Source organism: Carcharhinus amblyrhynchos, chromosome 16 (assembly GCF_965287045.1).
Source record: "Carcharhinus amblyrhynchos chromosome 16, sCarAmb.v2.hapA, whole genome shotgun sequence".
Taxonomy (NCBI): domain Eukaryota; kingdom Metazoa; phylum Chordata; class Chondrichthyes; order Carcharhiniformes; family Carcharhinidae; genus Carcharhinus; species Carcharhinus amblyrhynchos.
The window spans coordinates 17,594,985-17,615,187 of NC_137339.1; the positions used below are offsets into that span (position 1 = coordinate 17,594,985).

General features: G+C 39.3%; 2 protein-coding genes across 2 annotated transcripts in view; one reads left to right on the top strand and one right to left on the bottom strand.

The window, feature by feature from the left end:
- emilin3b (elastin microfibril interfacer 3b) overlaps positions 1-12,901 on the top strand; it is a 52,765-nt gene extending 39,864 nt beyond the window's left edge. Inside the window, exons 5-7 of the mRNA XM_080204766.1 lie at positions 2,099-2,134; positions 8,102-8,236; positions 10,710-12,901. Coding sequence (XP_080060892.1) covers positions 2,099-2,134; positions 8,102-8,236; positions 10,710-11,047 — 509 coding nt within the window. The 3' untranslated portion in view covers positions 11,048-12,901. The remainder of the gene's footprint in view (positions 1-2,098; positions 2,135-8,101; positions 8,237-10,709) is intronic.
- Positions 12,902-15,627: 2,726 nt separating this feature from the next.
- Positions 15,628-20,203, bottom strand: part of LOC145353864 (phosphatidate phosphatase LPIN2-like) — a 61,050-nt gene continuing 56,474 nt past the window's right edge. Inside the window, exon 19 of the mRNA XM_080204767.1 lies at positions 15,628-18,575. Within this exon, the coding sequence (XP_080060893.1) occupies positions 18,410-18,575 (166 nt within the window). The 3' untranslated portion in view covers positions 15,628-18,409. The remainder of the gene's footprint in view (positions 18,576-20,203) is intronic.

The window sequence follows — 20,203 nt, forward strand, 5'->3', positions numbered from 1 at the left end:
TGTGGCCTAACCAAAGTCATATACAGCTGCAACATGACTTTCCAATTCCTATACTCAACGCCCCGACCAATGAAGGTCAGCATGCCATAAGCCTTCTTGACCACCTTGTCCACCTGAGTTGTCACCTTCAGGGAACTGTGGATCTGCACGCCTAGATCCCTCTGTATGCTAATATTTCTAAGGGTCCTATCATTTATTGTATACTTTCCTTCTGCAATAGACCTTCCAAATCGCATCGTCTGATATTTGTCTGGGTTGAATTCTGAAAATCAAACCTGTTTAAGACCTCATCAGAAATGCTGGATTGAATTTGCCTTGTTCTGATAGCTGTACGTCAAGATTTTTGCAATTCTCTCACATTTAGTACCATTAAATACAGAGGTGATTGTAGCAAATGGTAATCTATGTTCATCTGTTTCAAATTAAATGTTAGTCAGATATATATTTTGGAATTGTTCTGACAGGCTAGCTGTTCTTTTAATATTTATTTTAAAAATCCCAGTTCTGGAGTAAATTGCTGTTGGTTTACATTGTAGGCCAAAGCTAGAATCAGGTATTTCACCAGCTAATTTCATAACTTTTTTTTTGCTTTCCACACTGGATCCATCAGGTCAAATGTGAGTAAAGCTATGAAATTTTGCAAAAGTTTAAGAGCACAAAAGGAGGCTATTCTTTCCCAGAATAATGTGAGAGCAGATTACTGTGAATGCTGGAATCTGAAACAAGAAAATGCTGGAAAATCTCAGTAGGTCTGATAGCATCTGTGGTGAGAGAATAGAACCAATGTTTCGAGTCTAGATGACTCTTTGTCAGTCATCGTGCAGGCTCTTTGAAAGATCTGTCTAATCAGTTGAATATTTTTGAGACTATCAAGTCATTGTTAAAATAATGGAGAGAGTTGGACAATGAATTTTTGGTCTAACCTGGTCAAAAAGGGTAACCAGAGAATCAGCTGGTGGTTTTATGAACTGAGTTCTTTGATTTGATTTATTATTGTCACCTTTATTAGGATACAGTGAAAAGTATGATCCCTTGCATGCAATGCAGTCCATTCATAGAGTACGTAGGGGAGAAGGAAAGAAGAGAGTACAGAATATAGTGTTACAGTCATAGCTAGGGTGTAGAGAATGACCAACTTAATATGGAGTAGGTTCATTCAAAAGCTTGATGGCAGCAGAGAAGAAGTTGTTCTTGAGTCGTTTGGTATGTGATCACAGACTTTTGTATCTTCTTTCCCGACGGAAGAGAGTATGTCCAGGTGCATGGGGTATTTGATTATACTGGCTGCTTCTACGAGGCAGCAGGAAGTGTAGAGTCAATAGCTGGGAGGCAAGCTTGCGTGACGGACTGGGCTACGTTCACAACCCTTATTATAATGCATAGTTAAACAATTGTTTAATCCAATACTGTATATTGGCAGTGATTGCTAAAAAGAATTTCAGGTCAGGAGACAAAAGTCCAAATTATAGTGAATCATTGGTCAATCTATCGTCAGAATTTGGCTGATTTTGATGCAAGCAAGTGCCAGAGACTCCCTTTAACTGATCCATTACACTCCCACAAAACATGCAGCCCGTGAAACCACACGACGCGTAACAAAGACTGAACATTGAGGTAATAACAATGCAGGCATTGAAGCAGAACGAGCACATATTCTATACACATGGAGCTTGTTGACAAAAGGAGGTCATGTCCATCGGGATACAGGTCTTGTGGTAACATTAATTCCTACTCTTGAATTGGAATGTAGTAGCAACTTATTTTCCAAAGAGAGACTGCAACTAAATCTACTGATGTTCCTGGATTAGATAAGCCTCCCAAGACTTCTGGGAACACCAGGTGACCTATCTGGCTAATAACTAAACAGCTCCATGCATCACTAACCAAAGTTTTTCTATTATTTGTAGAATAACCAGCCAATGACAGTTTCCATCACTGGCTATATTTTGTCAAGGGAAATGATTTGCATATCTCGGCAAGGTTCCATGCTAAATGAAAAAAATGCCAATATAAAAATGGATGGAATTTAAATGTCAACCTCTTTAAATACAGTCAGTGGCAGATTTCCAAAATCTAATGATGTTATTCTGAATTTCAGATCTACAAGGACCCATTGGCCCACCTGGATCTTCAGGTAAAATAACTAAGAGTAATGTAAAGAAACAACTTTTTAAAACTACTGGGTGCCAATTATTTTCCAATCAGTACTTTGATATTAAAAGTACAGGAAATGCAGAACACCACAAAAAATCAACGTTTCAGATTGTAAGATAAATTTCCACATTTTAAATCATTCCTAATCAGATTTTATTGATAGTTTAACATTTTAAATGTTGCGTAAACATTTTAAACTTCTACTCTATGTCCCCCAACCATCCCTCTCATTCACCACAATATTGCTGCAGCTACAGATCTGCTTAGTTAATCTCTTGCCTTCCCCTTTGATACCATTTATCTCTAAATAAATCTTTACTTTCTCTCACCCTGTGGGTTATTCTCCCAGTAACACCATATATCATTTCTCCTGTGTTTATAATGGATATATGGTTTAGCCACTCACTGCCAGATTTGGCTGGACCACAGCACACTCAGGTTCAATTCCACTCTACCAAAACTGTTTGTTATTCCAAGAATTCGCTGGAATGTAGAGATAGCCCCTGGCTTCTCTTCACTACAAACTGCCTTTTTAAGTCCCTTGACTGAACCCCTTCTACCTGCTCTTCAAACAGGCAGCAGGGTGGCACAGTGACCAGCAGTGTTGCCTCACAGCACCAGGGACCTGGGTTCAGTTCCGACCTCGGGTGACTGCCGTGTGGAGTTTGCCCGTGTCTGCGTGGGTTTTCTGGGTGCTCCGGTTTCCTCCTACAGTCCAAAGATGTGCAAGTTAGGTTTATTGACCATGATAAATTGACCCTTAGTCTCGGGGGGGGGTGGGGATTAAGAGGGTGAATATGAGAGGTTATGAGGATAGGACCTGGATGGGATTGTTGTCATTGCAGGCTTGAAGGGTGAAATGGCCTCCATCTGCACTGTAGATTCTATCAAATGATTCTATAAGTGAAGGTTGCCACCATCTATCCAGCTGCCTCTGCTTCGCTTCCCTCCCCTCCTGTGCCCCTAGCCCTGAACTTGTTTCATTCTCTACTTTTTTTGCTGTCTTCCCTCATGCTCTCACTGAGCCCCATAAGATCTACCCTCAACTCCTTCAACCCTCTGCCCACAAAGCTGCTGATCAACTGACCTCCCTTCCTAGCCCTCATGTTAGTGGTTTTTTTCTCCCTTTCAAATCTGCCGCCAACACCCCCTTCCTTAGAAAAACAACTACCCTTGATCCTCTAAAAAAGTGTAAAATAATGCAGATATCTGAGATAAAAGCAGGAAATGAAGGTCGGCAGCATCTGTGGAGAGAAACAGGTAATATTTCAAATCCACTGGCTCTTCTCCAGAACTGAACCTTCTTGCCCATGCAAACCATTGCCCCATTTCCAATGAAGGGGAAAGAGCAAAGAACTTGAATACCTACCAAATCTGTGTCCATCTATCTCTCAACTTTGTGTTAACGCTGCCCCCAGACTCAGATTTCTGCCTCTGTGTGAGAATGGCCATGATAAATTATCCTTCCTCATACTTTATGGCCTGTCTGCAGCTTTTGGTGGGCACTGCCAGGTGACACTGCTAGGTTGGCACTGCCAGGCATTTGTGGGGGGGCATGAAGGGGGCAACATTGGAGGGCCTCAATGTCGACAATCTTTGTTGGGGAGGAGGTGAGAAAATTTACCTTCAATGGGGGGAATCCCAAAGTCTGTGGAGGAAGGGATGGGGGGTCTTCAATTTGGGGCGCCCTTTAATAACAGCACCAGACCTCTATGAAGCCGGGCTTGCCGACATGTTTAGGCCCCGTCCCTCTCAGAACCAGTGCAAAACTCACCCCTCTCCCAAAAAATTACTGAAGTGTGGGAAGTACTTAAATTACTTAAGTGTGATTCACGCCAACAATCACACTGCTTTTTTTTTACTCCAAACAACACATTTATGGGAAAAGTCTGCTCACTGTCTTTAGTTCCTGCCACAAATTCTGTTCCCTAACCTGCGTCCGAGGCTGAACCAGACTGTTTACAACCTTGGTGCCCTAGCCCTTCCTGAACTGAGTTTCAAGACTGTCTACTTTAATCCCCATAAAACCATCCATCCCTGTCTCTGCCACAGCTCATCTGTTCCTGAAATTTCTATCCATGACTCGGTGACCTGGAAACTTGATTGTTCCAATGCTTTCCTCGCTGCTCCCCGACCTGGCACTCTCGATAAACTCAAACCGATCCAAAATCCTGCTGCTAGGATCCTAACTCCTGCTATATTCTGTTTACTTGTCACACCTCTGCTTAGGGCTGCTTTGGCTCCCAGTTCAGCTATTCTTAGATTTTAAAGTTCTCATCCTGCTTTTTAAATGGCCTCGATCTTCCCTATCCGTGACTTTCTCCAACCCTATATCTCTCCACTTTTCTAATAATTGCACATTCCCAATTTCCACTGCTCCACTATTGGTGGCTATGCCTTATGCTCCTTGGGCCCTAAGCTCTGCATCCTTTCCCTCGATGTCTCTGTCTTCAAGATGTTCCTTAATATTTCCCTTTTCAATCTAGTTTTCGGTCTTCATCAGTCCTCATATCACCTTACACGGCTCATGCTGCTTCTGTGAATTTTGCTAAGTTAAAGCCATCATATAAATGCTGTGGTGGTATTTAACACACAATCCACTAGATTAGCCCGAACCAATTTTTCAAGAACACCATGCATTTCAGCCAATTGAAAGTGCTAAATTTCTGTCTGTGAAACAAAGTATCTATGCCAGTCAAGGATGACTAGATTGCATGCATCCACTAAAAATACTTACACTCTTGTACATATTTCATGTTAGAAGACAAGTTAACTGGATAGTTAAATTAATTTCACAACATCATCGAATATGCTGTTAAACTGCGCTTATGCATTTGTTTTAGCTTTTTCCCAGTTTGTGGTAATTTCATAATAGTAGAAAAGATATACAAGAGGGGAAAATTCAATTTTGGGACCTGTGTGTGCATCCCAGATGTACAAATGTCAGAGTAGGAATAAAATTTGGCTCAAATTTTGTCACTTGAATTTACTACCCTTGAGTAGAATCCGCTCTTCCCAGAATCGTAGAATCCCTACAGTGCAGGAGGCCGCCATTTGGCCCAACAAGCCTGCACCGACAACAATCCTACCCAAGCTATATACCCATGTATTTATTTCGTTAATTGCCCTGACACTAAGGGGCAATTTAGCATGGCCAATCCGCCTAACCAACACGTCTTTCAGATTGTGAGGGGAAACCGGAGCACCCGATGGAAACCCATGCTGACACGGAGAGAACGTACAGACTCTGCACAGGCAGTAACCCAGGGGTGGAATTGAACCTGGGTCCCTGGTGCTATGAGGCAGCCTTACTAACCACTATGCCAACGTGCCACCCTTAAGTCCACTTGTGCCTCTGTGAAACCTAAAACACTTGTCTACTTTGGGTTACAAATGAGGTTGTTCCATTGCTTTAATTACCGAATGCTTGCTTAGATTTTAAAGCCTGTTGTATCCCATCGTGTTTTCTGTGTTGATGGGAGGATTGTTCATACACAGCAGTTAATGTGATGTTTCAGTTTCTTCACATCCGCATTTTTCATCACTCTCTTCTAATATCTGTTTGTTGGCTTATCATCCATTTGTATCTAGTTACATCTTCAGAAAGTGGCAAATGTCCCAAGGCACTTAAAAGGCAGGCATGACGTAAAGAAGTTGTGTTATAATATTGCGCCACAAGGGGGAAATCAAGGATTATGAGCGACCCACAGGAAAGTGGAGTTAAATCCACAGTCTGGTCAACCATGTTTTTTTTTGAATGGCAGCAGGCTCAATGGGCCAAATGGCCTATTCCTGCTCCTATTTCGTATGATTGCGTCAGGACCAAACTATAACTTAAGATTTTACGCAAGACGTCACAAGTTTTGAAACAGATTTTTTTTTAAACTTGGTTGCTAAAACAACGCTAAAAAGTTTATTCATTAGTCACAAGTAAGGTTTACATTAACACTGCAATGAAGGTACTGTGAAATTCCCTTAGTCGCCACACTCCGATGCCTGTTCGGGTGAATGCACCCAACCAGTATATCTTTCAGACTGTGGGAGGAAACCGGAGGACCCGGAAGAAACCCACACACACATGGGAAGAGTGTGCAAACTCCACACAGACAGTGACCCAAGCCGGGAATTGAACCCGGGTCTCTGGTGCTGTAAGGCAGCAGTGCTAACCACTGTGCCACTGTACCGCCCCTGTACTGCTGAACATAGGGTACAGAAGCAGAACTTAGCTCATGCATTTCTACCAATGTGACCAACACACACAGGAATCCTTATTGTCAGGTATAATTAACCAAATTCTGACGTCGTTTACTAATATTTATTTTAATATGACTGCTATTGTGCTTCAATTGGCTGTGTAAATAGTTATTTGCTTCAGTCTATAAATCTTTACATAATAAATGCTATTCTGCAAAAAGTGTAATGCTATCCTGTAAGACTTCAGCAATAAACGAATGATTGCAAGCAGAATGTTTATTAGCCGTGACAAACAAACCTCAACAAGTATGGCACAGTATAAAAAAGGCAGTTTTCAAGTCAGAAATTGTCTGTTCGCAGAGGAGAAGTGTGAGATTGTCAGAAGAAGATAACACTAAAACCTCCAAAACTAAAGCACCCCTCCAAGTTGGCAAGACTTTGTATTCAGTAGCGCACCACAATGTCCAGTTCTTTTAATTAGAAAATGGCAGAGAGCCACGGTTTCTACTTCTGCTTCTGCAATCACCAAACCAAAATATCATCCTCCATTAGTGGATGGGAGGAAAAATATGGACTGGCAAATGAAGAAGCAGAAAACTCCAGCTATAATGCACATCACATGCTGTAGTCACGTTAAGATAGCTGCACAAGAGGGTTTGTGTATTAGAGAAATGGCAGCATTTCTGTAAGAATTACTTTGAATGCAGAGGTATTTCCTTTGTGAACTTTGTTCTAACTTTTGAATTCTCTGCATGTATTTAAGTTAACGTGAATAATCACAGAACTGGGGAAAATTTTCCTTGATAATTGTGCCAAGTTTCACTTAAGGTCTGTGCTGTACTTTTGTGTCCAAATCGAATATGGTCCTAATTTGACTGCATTAGTCAAGAGATGTTCATTCCATTTGCCTATAGATTATTTATTAATGTCACAAGCAAGCAAACATTCACACTGCAATGAAGTTACTGAGAAAATCCCCTGGTTGTCACATTCTAGTGCCTGTTCAGGTAGTCCTCAGACTGTGGGAGGAAACCAGATCACCAGGAGGAAACCCACACAGACACAGGGAGAACATGCAGACTCCGCACAGACAGTGACCCAAGCCAGGAACCGAACCCGGGTCCCTTGTGCTGTGCCGCCTTGAATCTGTACTACTTTCAATCCACCACCTCACAGGGTCAAAGGAACAATGTTCAAAACCTTTATACCAGCCACATTCAAAGGACCTTTACATGGGTTAATTTGGCATGAATTCCATATCCATGTTAACATTAAAGCGCTGGAATATTATTCAAGTTAAAATGTAGATAGTAATACAGATCTGTTCCTCATACAGATGACCCAAAGGTCACTGCGCATTGTCGCATTGGTTTACATCCAATTAAGAAAAGCATAAAATTCTGAAGTTAAAATCATTTAAACGTTTTGTTTAACGTTCCCAACATAGAAAGTGCCTTGAACAGATTCTTTCCATCACAAAGATTTCCTGTACTGGCAGTAACCAGCTGGCTAGCTTTTATTTTTCCTTGATAAAAATCAGCAGGTTTTATTTATCCCAAGACTGCTTTCACTGAATAGATTCAATATGCATGCATGTTTTCCATTATCGAATACTGCTGTCAATGTTTAGTTACAAATTATGTCATAGGTCTTCATGTGGGTTTTCAATTAAAATAGTAAAATCAAGTTTTTTTTTCATTGTAATCCATTTTTCTTTTAAAGTGTCCACTGATTATAAGTTTTTAATTTCCAGGATTATCATCGGGCTTTGCAAAACACGTTATATTTTCCGTGGGCCTGACTGAGAAACCCTTCTCTGCCGATGCTGGTGTTGTAAGGTTCAACAAAATTCTGATCAATGACGGAGGTCACTATGAACCCCGCACAGGTACGATATTGTCAAGTTTACAGCTGTTTTATTGGCACTGTGCTTTTTAGTCATTTCAAAACGGTACAAACTGCTGTGCTGCTGAAACAGACACAACTTGTCTTTTCTGAGGTTGTGCATGCCACGCTGGTAAGGTGATCTGCTCCCACGCCTTTATCATTTGCCACTCCTCAATGGGCCACTAGAAACGGGGAAAAGGATGGCACATCCTCCAGTCATCCATTCCTCCATTTGAGTACAGATGGGACTCAAAACTTACTACCTGGAGAGATTTCACATGTAAAGTTTATTTATTAGTTGCAAGTAGGCTTACATTCACACTGTAATGAAGTTACTGTGAAAATCCCTACTATTTTTAAACACACTGCTGCTTCTCCCCCAGTCACACCAGACATCGTTACTTGCTAATGACTTTTTTCCCCTACTTGCTGCCAGCTGGCAGAGGGAAGTGTGGCATACTCCCTTACTTATTCCAGACAAGCAGATTACAGTTGAACAACACTTTTCATTCTGTTAATCCAACTCCTCTTTAAAATGTGAAAATTTGTCCTGTCTTGTGAAATATCAGTCCTCAATGTATTGGACTATAGTTGAAAATAGCCCGGTGAGAAAAACTCAAGTTCACCTGCAGATTATGTACAATGCTGGATAGAGTGGACATGGAGAAGATTTTTCCATTAGCAGGAGAGACTAGGATCCAAAGGCACAAGGAACGACCCATCAGAACTGAGATGGCGGAGGAATTTCTTCAGCCAGAGGATGGTGAAGCTGTGGAATTCGTTGCCACAGAAGGCTGTGGAGGCCAGGTCACTGGGTGTATTTAAAACGAGATAGATAGGTTCTTGATTGGTAGGGGAATCAAAAGCAATGGGAAAAAGGTGGGAAAATGAAGTTGAGAAACGTATCAGCCATGAGCAAATGCAGAACAGATTTGATGGGTTGAATGGCCTAATTCTTCTCCTATACCTTATGGTCATATTATCTTCAACTCAAAACTGAATATGGATTAAACGGTTTGGTAAGTTTATCCTCTGCACATTTAATACCAATTTGGAATTAGTGGTACCTCACTTACTTTGAAGAGAATAACTTGATTGATTCAACTTCCAATCTTGAAGTACGAAAATCATTATTTATATGTGAAAGTACTTTTTGAACTTAGTGAAGCAGAAAGGATAGCAAGAAAAATAGTTGTCGCTGTGCAAGTGACCAGTTTACATTTGCTTCCTCAGTACAAGGGGTGGAGAGATGCCAGTATCATTCACCAATACCCAAGCCTTTGGGAAACTTATGAAAGCCAAAGTTTATAGTTCTTTTGAGGAGTAATTTTGAAACTGCCCATCTGGAAAAAAACAGTAATTTGTGGATAAGCAGTTCTATGCAAGTTGTTTTCTTTTGAAATTTACTTTGGCTCCCATTTATTTCTGAAATCACTGGGGAAGTTCGGTGCAGGTGAGTAATACTGAACCGCTCCAGTCTCGGTGCAGAGGGGAGTTTCATTTCAGTTCAAGTTATTGCCTCAAGCAGGGGACAGGGAGCCATCTGCTATGCATTAGCTCCATGAATTTACCTCCTCCTTCAGGATGGTCTCCATCTTCAATCTAACAGTTCCAGGTAATTGCAAATCGTCATGCTATTTCATTCCTTATCTGCTCAAAGACATTTACATTGATTCCATTCTTTTGCTATTGCTGTGACCAATAACCTTTCCTATGTTGCTTCCTTTCCCTCCAAGTGTTCAGTCTAAGTACCTTTTCTTAATAGCATTTAGCCAAAATAATACAGCAGAACTTGTTTTGAGTCAATCACCTCCATTGCCTCAGAAATGGCTGAGTTGAGAAACATGTAGTGATTAAATATCTGGTTGGAATTAAGTAGTTAATATCATGTTTAATGACAAAAGGTTCTTTACCACCCAAGCAACTACAGTGTTTTCAACTACACATCCAAAGCTCCCATGATTTCTGACAAATGCGTTTTTGCAAATGAACATTCTAGAGAATGGCTATTGTGCCATTTTCTGGGTACTAAAATGATCTATTTATTGAAGATTGATCCAGTAATGTCACAGATCTACAATTCTCATCCTTTTGTTCAATCACTTTATCACCTTATGCCCTCCCATCTCTAATACAGGGGTCTTCTATGCATCCCCAATTTCTCACTATTAATAGCTGTGCCTTCAACAGCCTTGGTCATAAGTTCTTCCCCCACTAAACCTCTGCGCTTTTCTTAACTGTGTTAAGATGCTCCTTTAAAACGTACCTCTTTGAGCAAGCTTTTGGTCATCTGTCCTAACGACTCCTAATGTGGCTAGGTGTCAAATTTTGTTTCACTCGCATGAAACACTTTGGAATATTTTACCAGCTTAAAGGCATTACTGCAAATTTAAGGTGCCCTTGTAGCATTTGATTCTCAAGTTTTTTTTCCACAACTGTGCTCACTACTGGGTTATAATTTATTTGTTTTACAGGTATATTTACCGTTCCTTACAGCGGACAGTACTTCATTAGTGCTGTGCTAACTCCACAGAGAAATGAGCGCATCGAGGCTGTGCTAACTGTATCCAACGTGAGCGTTGCACAAGTGGACACAGCTGGCTACAGGACTGAACTGTTAGAAATTGCCGTGGATAAAATCGAGAATCATCCAGGAGGTGGCCTTGCCGTTTTCAGCCTAATTCTTAGTCTGAAACCTGGCGATGAAGTCAGCGTTGTCGTCATGTCGGGAAAATTAGCTTATGCGGGAACGGAGGAGCTACACTCTACATTCAGTGGCGTTCTGCTGAATGATTCACCAATGCACAGTTGACAAAGCCCAGGTAATTTTGAGAACAGCTAGAACTGAAGGAAACTGGCCATCATCTGATTAAAAATGCTTCTTGTAGAGCAAACCGTGACCTAACTGGAAATATTCACTTCAAATGCAAACATTTGGCAGGTCAAACCAAAAATGGGTCTGTGGTAATCTGGATTTATAAATCACCACTTTAAAAAAACCCCACAAATTCGGTTTGCTGCCTATTCAAGTATGGTTACATCTTCAGAAAGCATCGCCTTTGATATGCATGTATTAACCCTTTGAGAACGAGAAAAATACTGCAATTTTGACGATACCATTTTTAAAAAATATAGAATACAGATTTAAGTATTCACTGCTTTTGTACCTATAATTCTATTTTGTAACACACATTTTCAGAAACTTCCAATTTTATATAGTTCATGCAAAAATACATTTGTACTTAGAAGGCTTGGTCTCCGTGCTCAAAGGGTTAAAGGGCTAAGGATTTTATGGGATTTTCAAAGAAATGTTGCAGTTAAATGTCTATTTAACCTCAAGAATTCTTTTCCTTAAAACAAGTGCCTCATGAAATAACAAAATGCGTCATACTAAACAGCATCAAGTACAACCTGATGGCGTGGCTAGGAGAAAATCTCAATGTTTGAGCTGAAAAACATTTTGCATTAGTTACATGATCTGTATTATACTGGCACCATCACTGCTCACTAGTCTGGTCATCAGGATGTAAGCTACCATTAGCCAGTTAGACATTACATTAGCTAATAAAACCAAAGGTTTTGTTTTATTCATAATAGTAAACATATTGACTCAGGTAGCAGAAAACATCCATGCAGATGCCAGTGTTTTTTTTAAATATAAACCTTAAATTAATTTTGTCAATTGACCTTCATCCTAAATACTGGCTAACGTTACAGAATCTGTGCCAACATTTGTTTACTCATGAAACAATGGATGAAATTGTGTACATTAGTCACTGCATTGTTTCAGCCTAAATATCCAAAGATTCAGATAGTGTATGCAACACAGATAAAAAGCAATTAGCTAGATTCAAGCACTAGTAAATATCAAATTGAGAAACGAGGGAGCAAAAGTGTGCATGCAAGGGTGCGTGCAAATCTGTGGTCGAGGCTTACAAAGTTTCACCTAGTTTATTAATGATGGTCCACTGGTTCAGTTGTCTTTAACAATGGAGTGATATTCAAGGTTTGAACAAGATGAAAGGTCTTCACATAAGCTTTTACCAGTTGCCAACTCCAAGATTTGAACATCATGTCCATGTCCATATCCTCCACCAAAAAAAAACACTTGTTAAACTAGTGCTTTGCTGGATCTGTAAAGTTCAATCACAGTTCTGTGGCAGAGACTAAAATGGGATCTTAGATGTCATTTTAAAATGTTAAATGAATGGTTGTAAAAGGTCAAGGACTGTTTTATGGATGAGTGTATTTAAATGAAATTAGCTGTGTTAAGCAAAAAAAATTCAAATTTTGAACAGGCAGAAGCAATCTACCAAATTTTTGAACAAGTGACAACATTTTGGGGAAAGTGACACTTGTTCAAGATAAAGCATCAAACTGCCACAACATTTGTAGAAGTTTAAAACACTTTTTGTCAAGAAAGTACTAAAATGAGAAAGTATAATTGTTTAACTTTTTAGTAATAAATGCTAGCATTGCATTGCAATTCAGTCATTTTGTAACTGATATTGAAGAACTGTTCAACATACATATGAACTTGAAGTCCTCTTTATTTTGTATATTAGTGTACATCTTTGAACATATGGAACTAAACTTTTTGAACAAGTAATGGTGCTATTTTCTGTAAATTAAATTCACATTTTCTACTGTTTAATTTAATGTTTGCAATAAACATATCGTTTGAAATTAAACTAGTTACATGTTCAAATGGAATCAAATTATTTTAGCATTTGAATTTCCTGCATGCGTGACTGTCCTTGATAGTTTAGTAAAAACAATTAGTGCAGTATGGAACCCAAAAGGCAAGGAAGGTCACTGTTTCAGGCTATGCTTTTTTCCTAGGTTATTGCCTACATTGCTGCCCCAAACACAGGCAATATGTTCAGCGAATTTAGAGTTAGATCATTGCCCAATGACAGATGTCCATAGAAAGTGCTCTACAATTACATCTGCTTGTTTTTCGTTCTCGTAACAAAAACCAAAGGAGCGGAGCGCTTTCATAGGATGGAATATTGTATGATTTTGGCTATATTGCAATGCTGGGCAAAAGTAATATAAGGAGTATTATTTGTTACGATACCTGGCAAAACCAATATTTAAAAAGGAATTTGAACTTCCAGTTAATAGCTGAAAAACATGACAAGACAGTTTTCACTTTCTAAAACTTTCACTGCAACAAGTGATTAAAAGCACTATTATTGACTACACACCATTTTTTTAAGGTAACATACTGTAAACCACAAAGAGGGATGCTCCTCTTCTGTATTTCGTATACATCACACTCGCCACAGAATTACTGTCCTTCTAGCAATCAATTTATAGTCACTTCCAGCTGTCAGTGAGTTCATGTCTTCCTGTGGCACAGCAGTTGGGACTGCTGCCTCAGCGCCAGGGTCCTGGGTTCAATTCCTGGCTTGGGTCGCTGTCTGAGTGGAGTTTGCACATCCCCCACCACCAACCGTGTCTGCGAGTGTTTCCTCCAGATGCTCTGACTTCTTTCCAAAAATGTGTGGGTTAGGTTGATTGGCCATGATAAAAGTTGCCCCTTATTGTCAGGAGGATTAGGAAGGTAAATATGTGGGATTGTTGTCTGTGCAGGCTCAATGAAAGAAATGGCCTTCTGCACTGTAAATTCTACGATTCTGTTTCACCAGGGAGTAAATTCATGTGACCATCACAGTTTTCAGAGTTTTGCAAATCCACCGCCCACTCCCAGTGATTCTTCTTGCCCCTGGGCAAGTGTGAGAACATTGCGCCTTGCTCAGTCAATCCCCTTGACTAAACCAGGCTTAACAGAAAGAATTCAGAAGTCACATGACCCCTTTCAGTTTAATCTAAATTTAAGGTTTATTTATTAGTGTCACAAGTAGCCTTACATTAACACTGCAATGAAGTTACTGTGAACAGTCCAAAACATAATAAACTAATAAAGTTTACTTTATTCATTTTACGGGATGAGTACCATTAGCTGGGCCACCATTTATTGCACATGCCTAACCACCCTCCATGCCACAGTGCATTTGAAAATCAACCACATTCTGTGGTTTTAGAGTCATATGTAGACTGGACCAGGTAAGGACGGCAGATTTCCTTCCCTAAAAGACATTAGTGAACCAGGTGAGTTTTTACAACAATGGTTTGTTGGTCATCATTAGACTTCTAATTCCAAATTGTTACTGAATTCAAATTTCACCATCTGCTGTAGCAGGATTTGAACCCGGATCCTTGGATCTTGTCTTGGGTCTCTGGATTACGATTCCAGTGAGAATACAGTGATGTATTCTTAGAGATGACTCTCGCAGGTACAACCTTCATGATTTTGCACTTGGCCAAAGTTAATGCTAATTGGGCAGTTCTCAATTTTACATTGCTGTAATGTAGTTTAGGTGCTGCAGTAACAGAAAACATGCAACACAACTGTAACTAAATCAGTGAGTGGTCAAGAATGAACTGAGAAACATTATCTAGTTAGAAAAGAAAGGTTCCTTTGAATGATGGTGCAGGACAGTTCTGAATCTAACAACAAAACCAATTCCAACTTCCTGTTCTCAAAGGTGGCAACAAAATACATCCAGCTTCTTGTATTAAAAGATGGCTATCAAATGTACAATCCCATCTGCTGACTAGTGCTGAAAGGTCCACTGTGAAAGTGTACATTGTTCCTGCCTAGGGCACTGACGGACATGCTCTTGTTTTTCTACTGCATGCTGTGCCAAGACAGTAATCTAGCATTAACATACCTGGCATGCATCCAAACAGAACAGGTTAAGTTCTGGCCTGTTGTATGCATCTTCTTGCCAGCAGGTTTCCTTTCCATTGACTTACATCACAGCATTTGAATAGCACTGAACTATCAGCCACTCAGTTCAAAGATTCAGTTGTTTTACATGCCAGATAGTCCCTGGCTGGTTTCAACTACCCAAAGGAAGCCATCATAGGAAAACAATCAAAGATATGGTTAGAATTATGGTATGGGATGGAATGGCTGTGCAACAGGTCATGACAAACCAACTGCATTTAAGAACTGTTTTAAATTAAGATCTATAAAAAGCTTTTCTAAAAAAAAAATTCTGAATTTCCTTTAAAACTCAGTTCGTTAAGCTTAATTGGAGATTGATGTGGTAATGACTTCGAAGGAAGAGGTTAAGGGATATTTTTAGGACACAATAAACAGTCCTTTGTTCAGAATCTGGCCCGGTTTGTATCTCAACTGAGCATCCTTAATGTTTTCATTGTGAAAAGTGAAAGTGCTCTTTTCTCCCACTGTAGAATACTCAGTGCATAATATTTAGCAAATTTAATTACTTTTATTTCTTTGCTGTGTTATTTAATATTAGAACAAGATGCTAATATTTTGACATCTTGCCATAAAAATAACAAGTCATACAACTCAAGTTCATTTCTTTAATTATTCCATACTTAAGAAATATCGAACAGCAGTATCTGAAACACATTCACTTTAATAATCATATAAATTACAGTAACTTCAATGTAGCAAATCAAATATATTTAGAAATTCTGCTACTTTTTATACACCATATTACAGGTTGATTATGGAGAGATTTTCTGAATTTTCACTTGGACTTATTTTAACATGCCATAGAACAGATGCCATAGAACAGCAACCCCAATTTGGATCACAAATTTGAATATTGAGCATGTAGATTACTTACCATTTAAGATTGTGTCTACTTTAACCAACATTTATAACTGCAAAAAAAAACTCCCATAGAACTGATGGTTTAATAAATTATCTTGCATTACTTCAAGAAGCCAAATATTTTCCAGGCCAATTAGGAGAACCATTACTTCTAAGCATTTGCTTTCTATGCTACACTGTGCTTTGACTCTGATCCAGAGCAGGAGTGTTACATCAAGTGAACATCTGCTATGTAATTTGTGCCTTACAAAAAAAACAAACCCATAAAAAATCAGCTCATTTCACACAGACAGTATTTGCAGCATAGTTAAAATAGAAAAAAAAGCTAAAAGTGGTTCTTTGCAATATCTGAACTTTCACAGAAAGAGCATACATTCCAAATGGTCCGTTCGAGTAATGTCCAATCAGTACTTGCTGAGTGGTAACAATATAACGCCTGCATTTAGCTCAAAACGCAATCCAACATATTTTGACAGAAAAACACCGGTCTTTCAAACTTATACTGCATACTAATTGTTCCATATTATGACTGTGTTGCTATAAGATCTTTCTTATTTCCTCATACATATGTCTCAACATCATGAACCTAGCCCCCACAAGGGACTGGAGTATGTTCTTAATGGCTACACTATCACCAGCTGCAAACTAAGCCAAAGGATTTGAGCAGCAGAAAGAGGATTTTTTCACAAAACTAAATTCTTCCTTTTGACATGACACTTCATCTCATAGTTCATCCAAGCATTCAATGTAACCGAGGTTAGTAAGTTCAAGAGTTTAAATTGACAAGGTTTTGTTTGGCAGTTGTGAGCTCATTAGCTTCAATTAGCAGCTTACATGTTTTAGTAGCATTCTTATCAAGTGTTTTTGGGCTGGGATCACACTATAATCAAATTTATACAATTCAAACTATGGATCAATATGTTCATTAAACATGTTGATCTAAAATATTACAACATCCTTACATAAAAAGGTCTTCATGGCTTACTCTGCTCATTTATACTCCAAGATCTTATTCCCTGCTAAATTTCACTGTTCCCACGCCAGAGCAAAAGTTGTGGCATAAAAATGCACTTGGGTTCAACTTATTATGGAGGTCATTTTCTACTGAAACAACTCCAGATAGGAAAATGCAGTTTTTATAAACAACAAACTAAGCCAAAAAAAGCTGAATTTAAATCTGCTTTAAATGGTGAATCCCAAACAAAAAAAATCAAAATGAACAGAGATCTTTGTTTATGCTGAATTTTCTAAAATTACAATGCACCCTGGCAAATGGTCTCAGACTGCATGCCCCTCCTCCCCATGCGATTTACGGGAAATATATCAGGACTTTGTTCTACGTGTCACTGTTCTAAAAAGGAATGAAGAAAGTTTTTTTTTAAAGATGTGTCATTGTAGTGTATAGTTTAAAATTTCTGACAATTACTCTAAATTCCTTTCTGAGAGGCAAACCAAATACTCAGCATACCTGACAAAACAATTTAAAAGGAGAGCAATGCATTTTTTTTTGCTTATCACTGCTGTAGATTTGGTTTATTTTCCATCTACTTTCTTCTTTGCCTTGTGCTATACTTCTGCACCATGGGAAAAGCCCCAGGTTCTACACTGCACTCAGGCATTATGGTTCATGCACTTACTCTTATTCTGGTCTGTCTTACCTCCACATATCTACTGTTTTGGTATCTGACTGCCTCATTCCAACTTCTCCCCTTCTGTTCATAGCCAGGTCTCTAATCATTTCTACTCAGTCCGCTGTTCCCTTTATTTGATAAGGCCTCCAGTTACTCAATCCAGCTCACTCAGTTTTCAGGCTTCTGCTCAGTTCAGACAAAAAAAATTGAAGTCACTCTCCAATGTCCAAGTGCTTGATTTCTATTTCCAGCCATATAAGGCAAATGCCTTTCTGCTACATTTGGGCACAGCTTATTTAGGTATCTATGCATTACAGCAAGTCTCCATTGCACCAGAGTGATGAACTGTAGTGAGATAGGGAGCAACAGAGAAGAAGTAACGCCTCCGAAACAAGGGTTCTGCATGAGAATTGCATCAAATTTCCAGTTTTCATGGGGACCGGAAATCTATAGATTAGGAAATAAGAGATTGTCATCTGCATCCTTACAGAAATACAATAAAAGATGAGAATTCTCCCATAGAGGTGAAAGTGCTGTGCCATAAGCACAATGGCTTTTCAAAGGATTCGTAGTCTGTAATATATCTTCAATTGTATCGCAAAGTCTTCAGCGTGCAAAGTGCTTTACCCAGTAATCTTAACTTTCCAATTGCAGCTAGATGGGGAAACAGTAATACAAGACTGATCACAAGTGGAACCTACAGAAACCCCACTTGACTTCACTTGGATTAATACTTACAACTAGTACTTTAACTGTTAAACAGGTTATAGATTCTGCACATCATTGTGATCTGTAACTTCTGATTTGAAGTCCAATGTGCTATGTTAGAACTGAAGACACTGGTATGCCTACATGTTGCTCACATCTTCTAGCAAATGTCTTTTTATTCTTTAGTGATTTTAAGTTCATTGAGCTCATCTGCGTCCAGTTGACAAAGCGGTTCCCGCCAAAATGCAAAATGGCTATATTCGGGGTAAAGAAAAGCTGAGCTTCTTTCTTGTGCTATTAGTGGAAATACGTGTTCCACTAACTCACCCAACCGTGGATACCTGAGGGGGATAAGGAACATTTTGATAAATGGCTGCAAAACATTATTTCACATTGTACATTACTGAGGTATAAAACATGTCACAATGTCACTTTTGAGACACATCCCATCTAAGCACTAGTAACAAATCAATAGGTTAAATCAATCAATGCCTTCTTGGCACGTCACGTGAACAATTTAATCTCATTTACTTTCCATCACTTCATTGCACTACAACCAAGCAGTGAAACATTGTGGTAGGCAAGAGACAGCCCAAAATTAAGGCCATACCATTGTATATTTCCTCAATGTTAAAATTACATATTGCTCTGCGGAATTGTCTGACAAGGGCACACTGCAACCTTAAGCTGCCTCAACAATTCTGCTAAACACATCATCCCTAAAGTTAACATAGCAAAAATGAGATGATTGATGAGTCATTTATCATGAATTGGTCGTAGTCTGATTGAGAAACCTGTCAACAAGTCTAGCATGGTAGCTCAGTGGTCATGATATTAGATTATTAATCTAAAGCATAAATATCGTGGAGAGCATGACTTGAAATCCCATGGCATACTGAATTCAAGAGCTGCAAATACTTTGTTTAGAAAAGAAGGTTGGGATGGAAAAGATGAAAACTTTAATATGGACAGATGCTTTTGCCCACAAAACCTTTTGTCATTTTTTTAAAAAACCTTCAGAATCTGCCATTTCAGATGGCAGTTTCAAGGTGATAACTATCAACAACATACAGCTTTCTGAGTCTCAATTCTTGCTGCTGGCAGAAATCAATGCCTGTATTGGAATCAACACATGGAAGCACAGGATTAACTCGCTACACCATCAAAGTTCAAACTGTTAACATGAAAATCATGTGGAGCACTATTATAAACAAACTGCTATCTAGATATGACAGTTACACTCTACGGTAGTGCTTACCTTAAATTAGATTTCTATCGAGATTCTCTTTTTTACCATTGCACTCTATCCTGCCTAAGTACCAAATTATTTGCTCACTACATTCATTATGGTTAAATAGTTTAATACACAACTTGAGTATTGCTGAAAAAGAGACACATGGTGTTGAATTACACCAACAGCCAACTTAAGATTATCAGTGGTGAAGCTCACAATGTGGCTCATGTACACTTGCTAGGAGCTACATATATTACTATGCAGGGATATATCCTCTGCAGGCTAAAGGAATATGTCCAGGCATTGCGCCTTATTTGGATTAAGAACATAAGAAATAGGAGGAGTAGGCCATCTAGCCCTTCGAGCCTGCCCCGCCATTCAATAAGATCATGGCTGATCTGTCGTGGCTCAGTTCCACTTTCCCGCCCTCTCCCCATAACCCTTAATCCCCTCGCTTATCAAAAACCCATCAACCCGCGTCTTAAAAATATTTAGCGAGGCAGCCTCCACCACTTCAACGGGCAGAGAATTCCAGAGATTCACCACCCTTCGAGTGAAGAAGTTCCTCCTCAACGCCGTTCTAAACCGCCCCCCCTTTATCTTGAGGCTGTGCCTCCTAGTCCTACTGTCCTTTCTGAGCAGGAAGAGTCTCTCCACCTCTATCCTATCCATCCCATTCATCATCTTATATGTCTCAATGAGATCTCCCCTCACTCTTCTAAACTCTAATGAGTA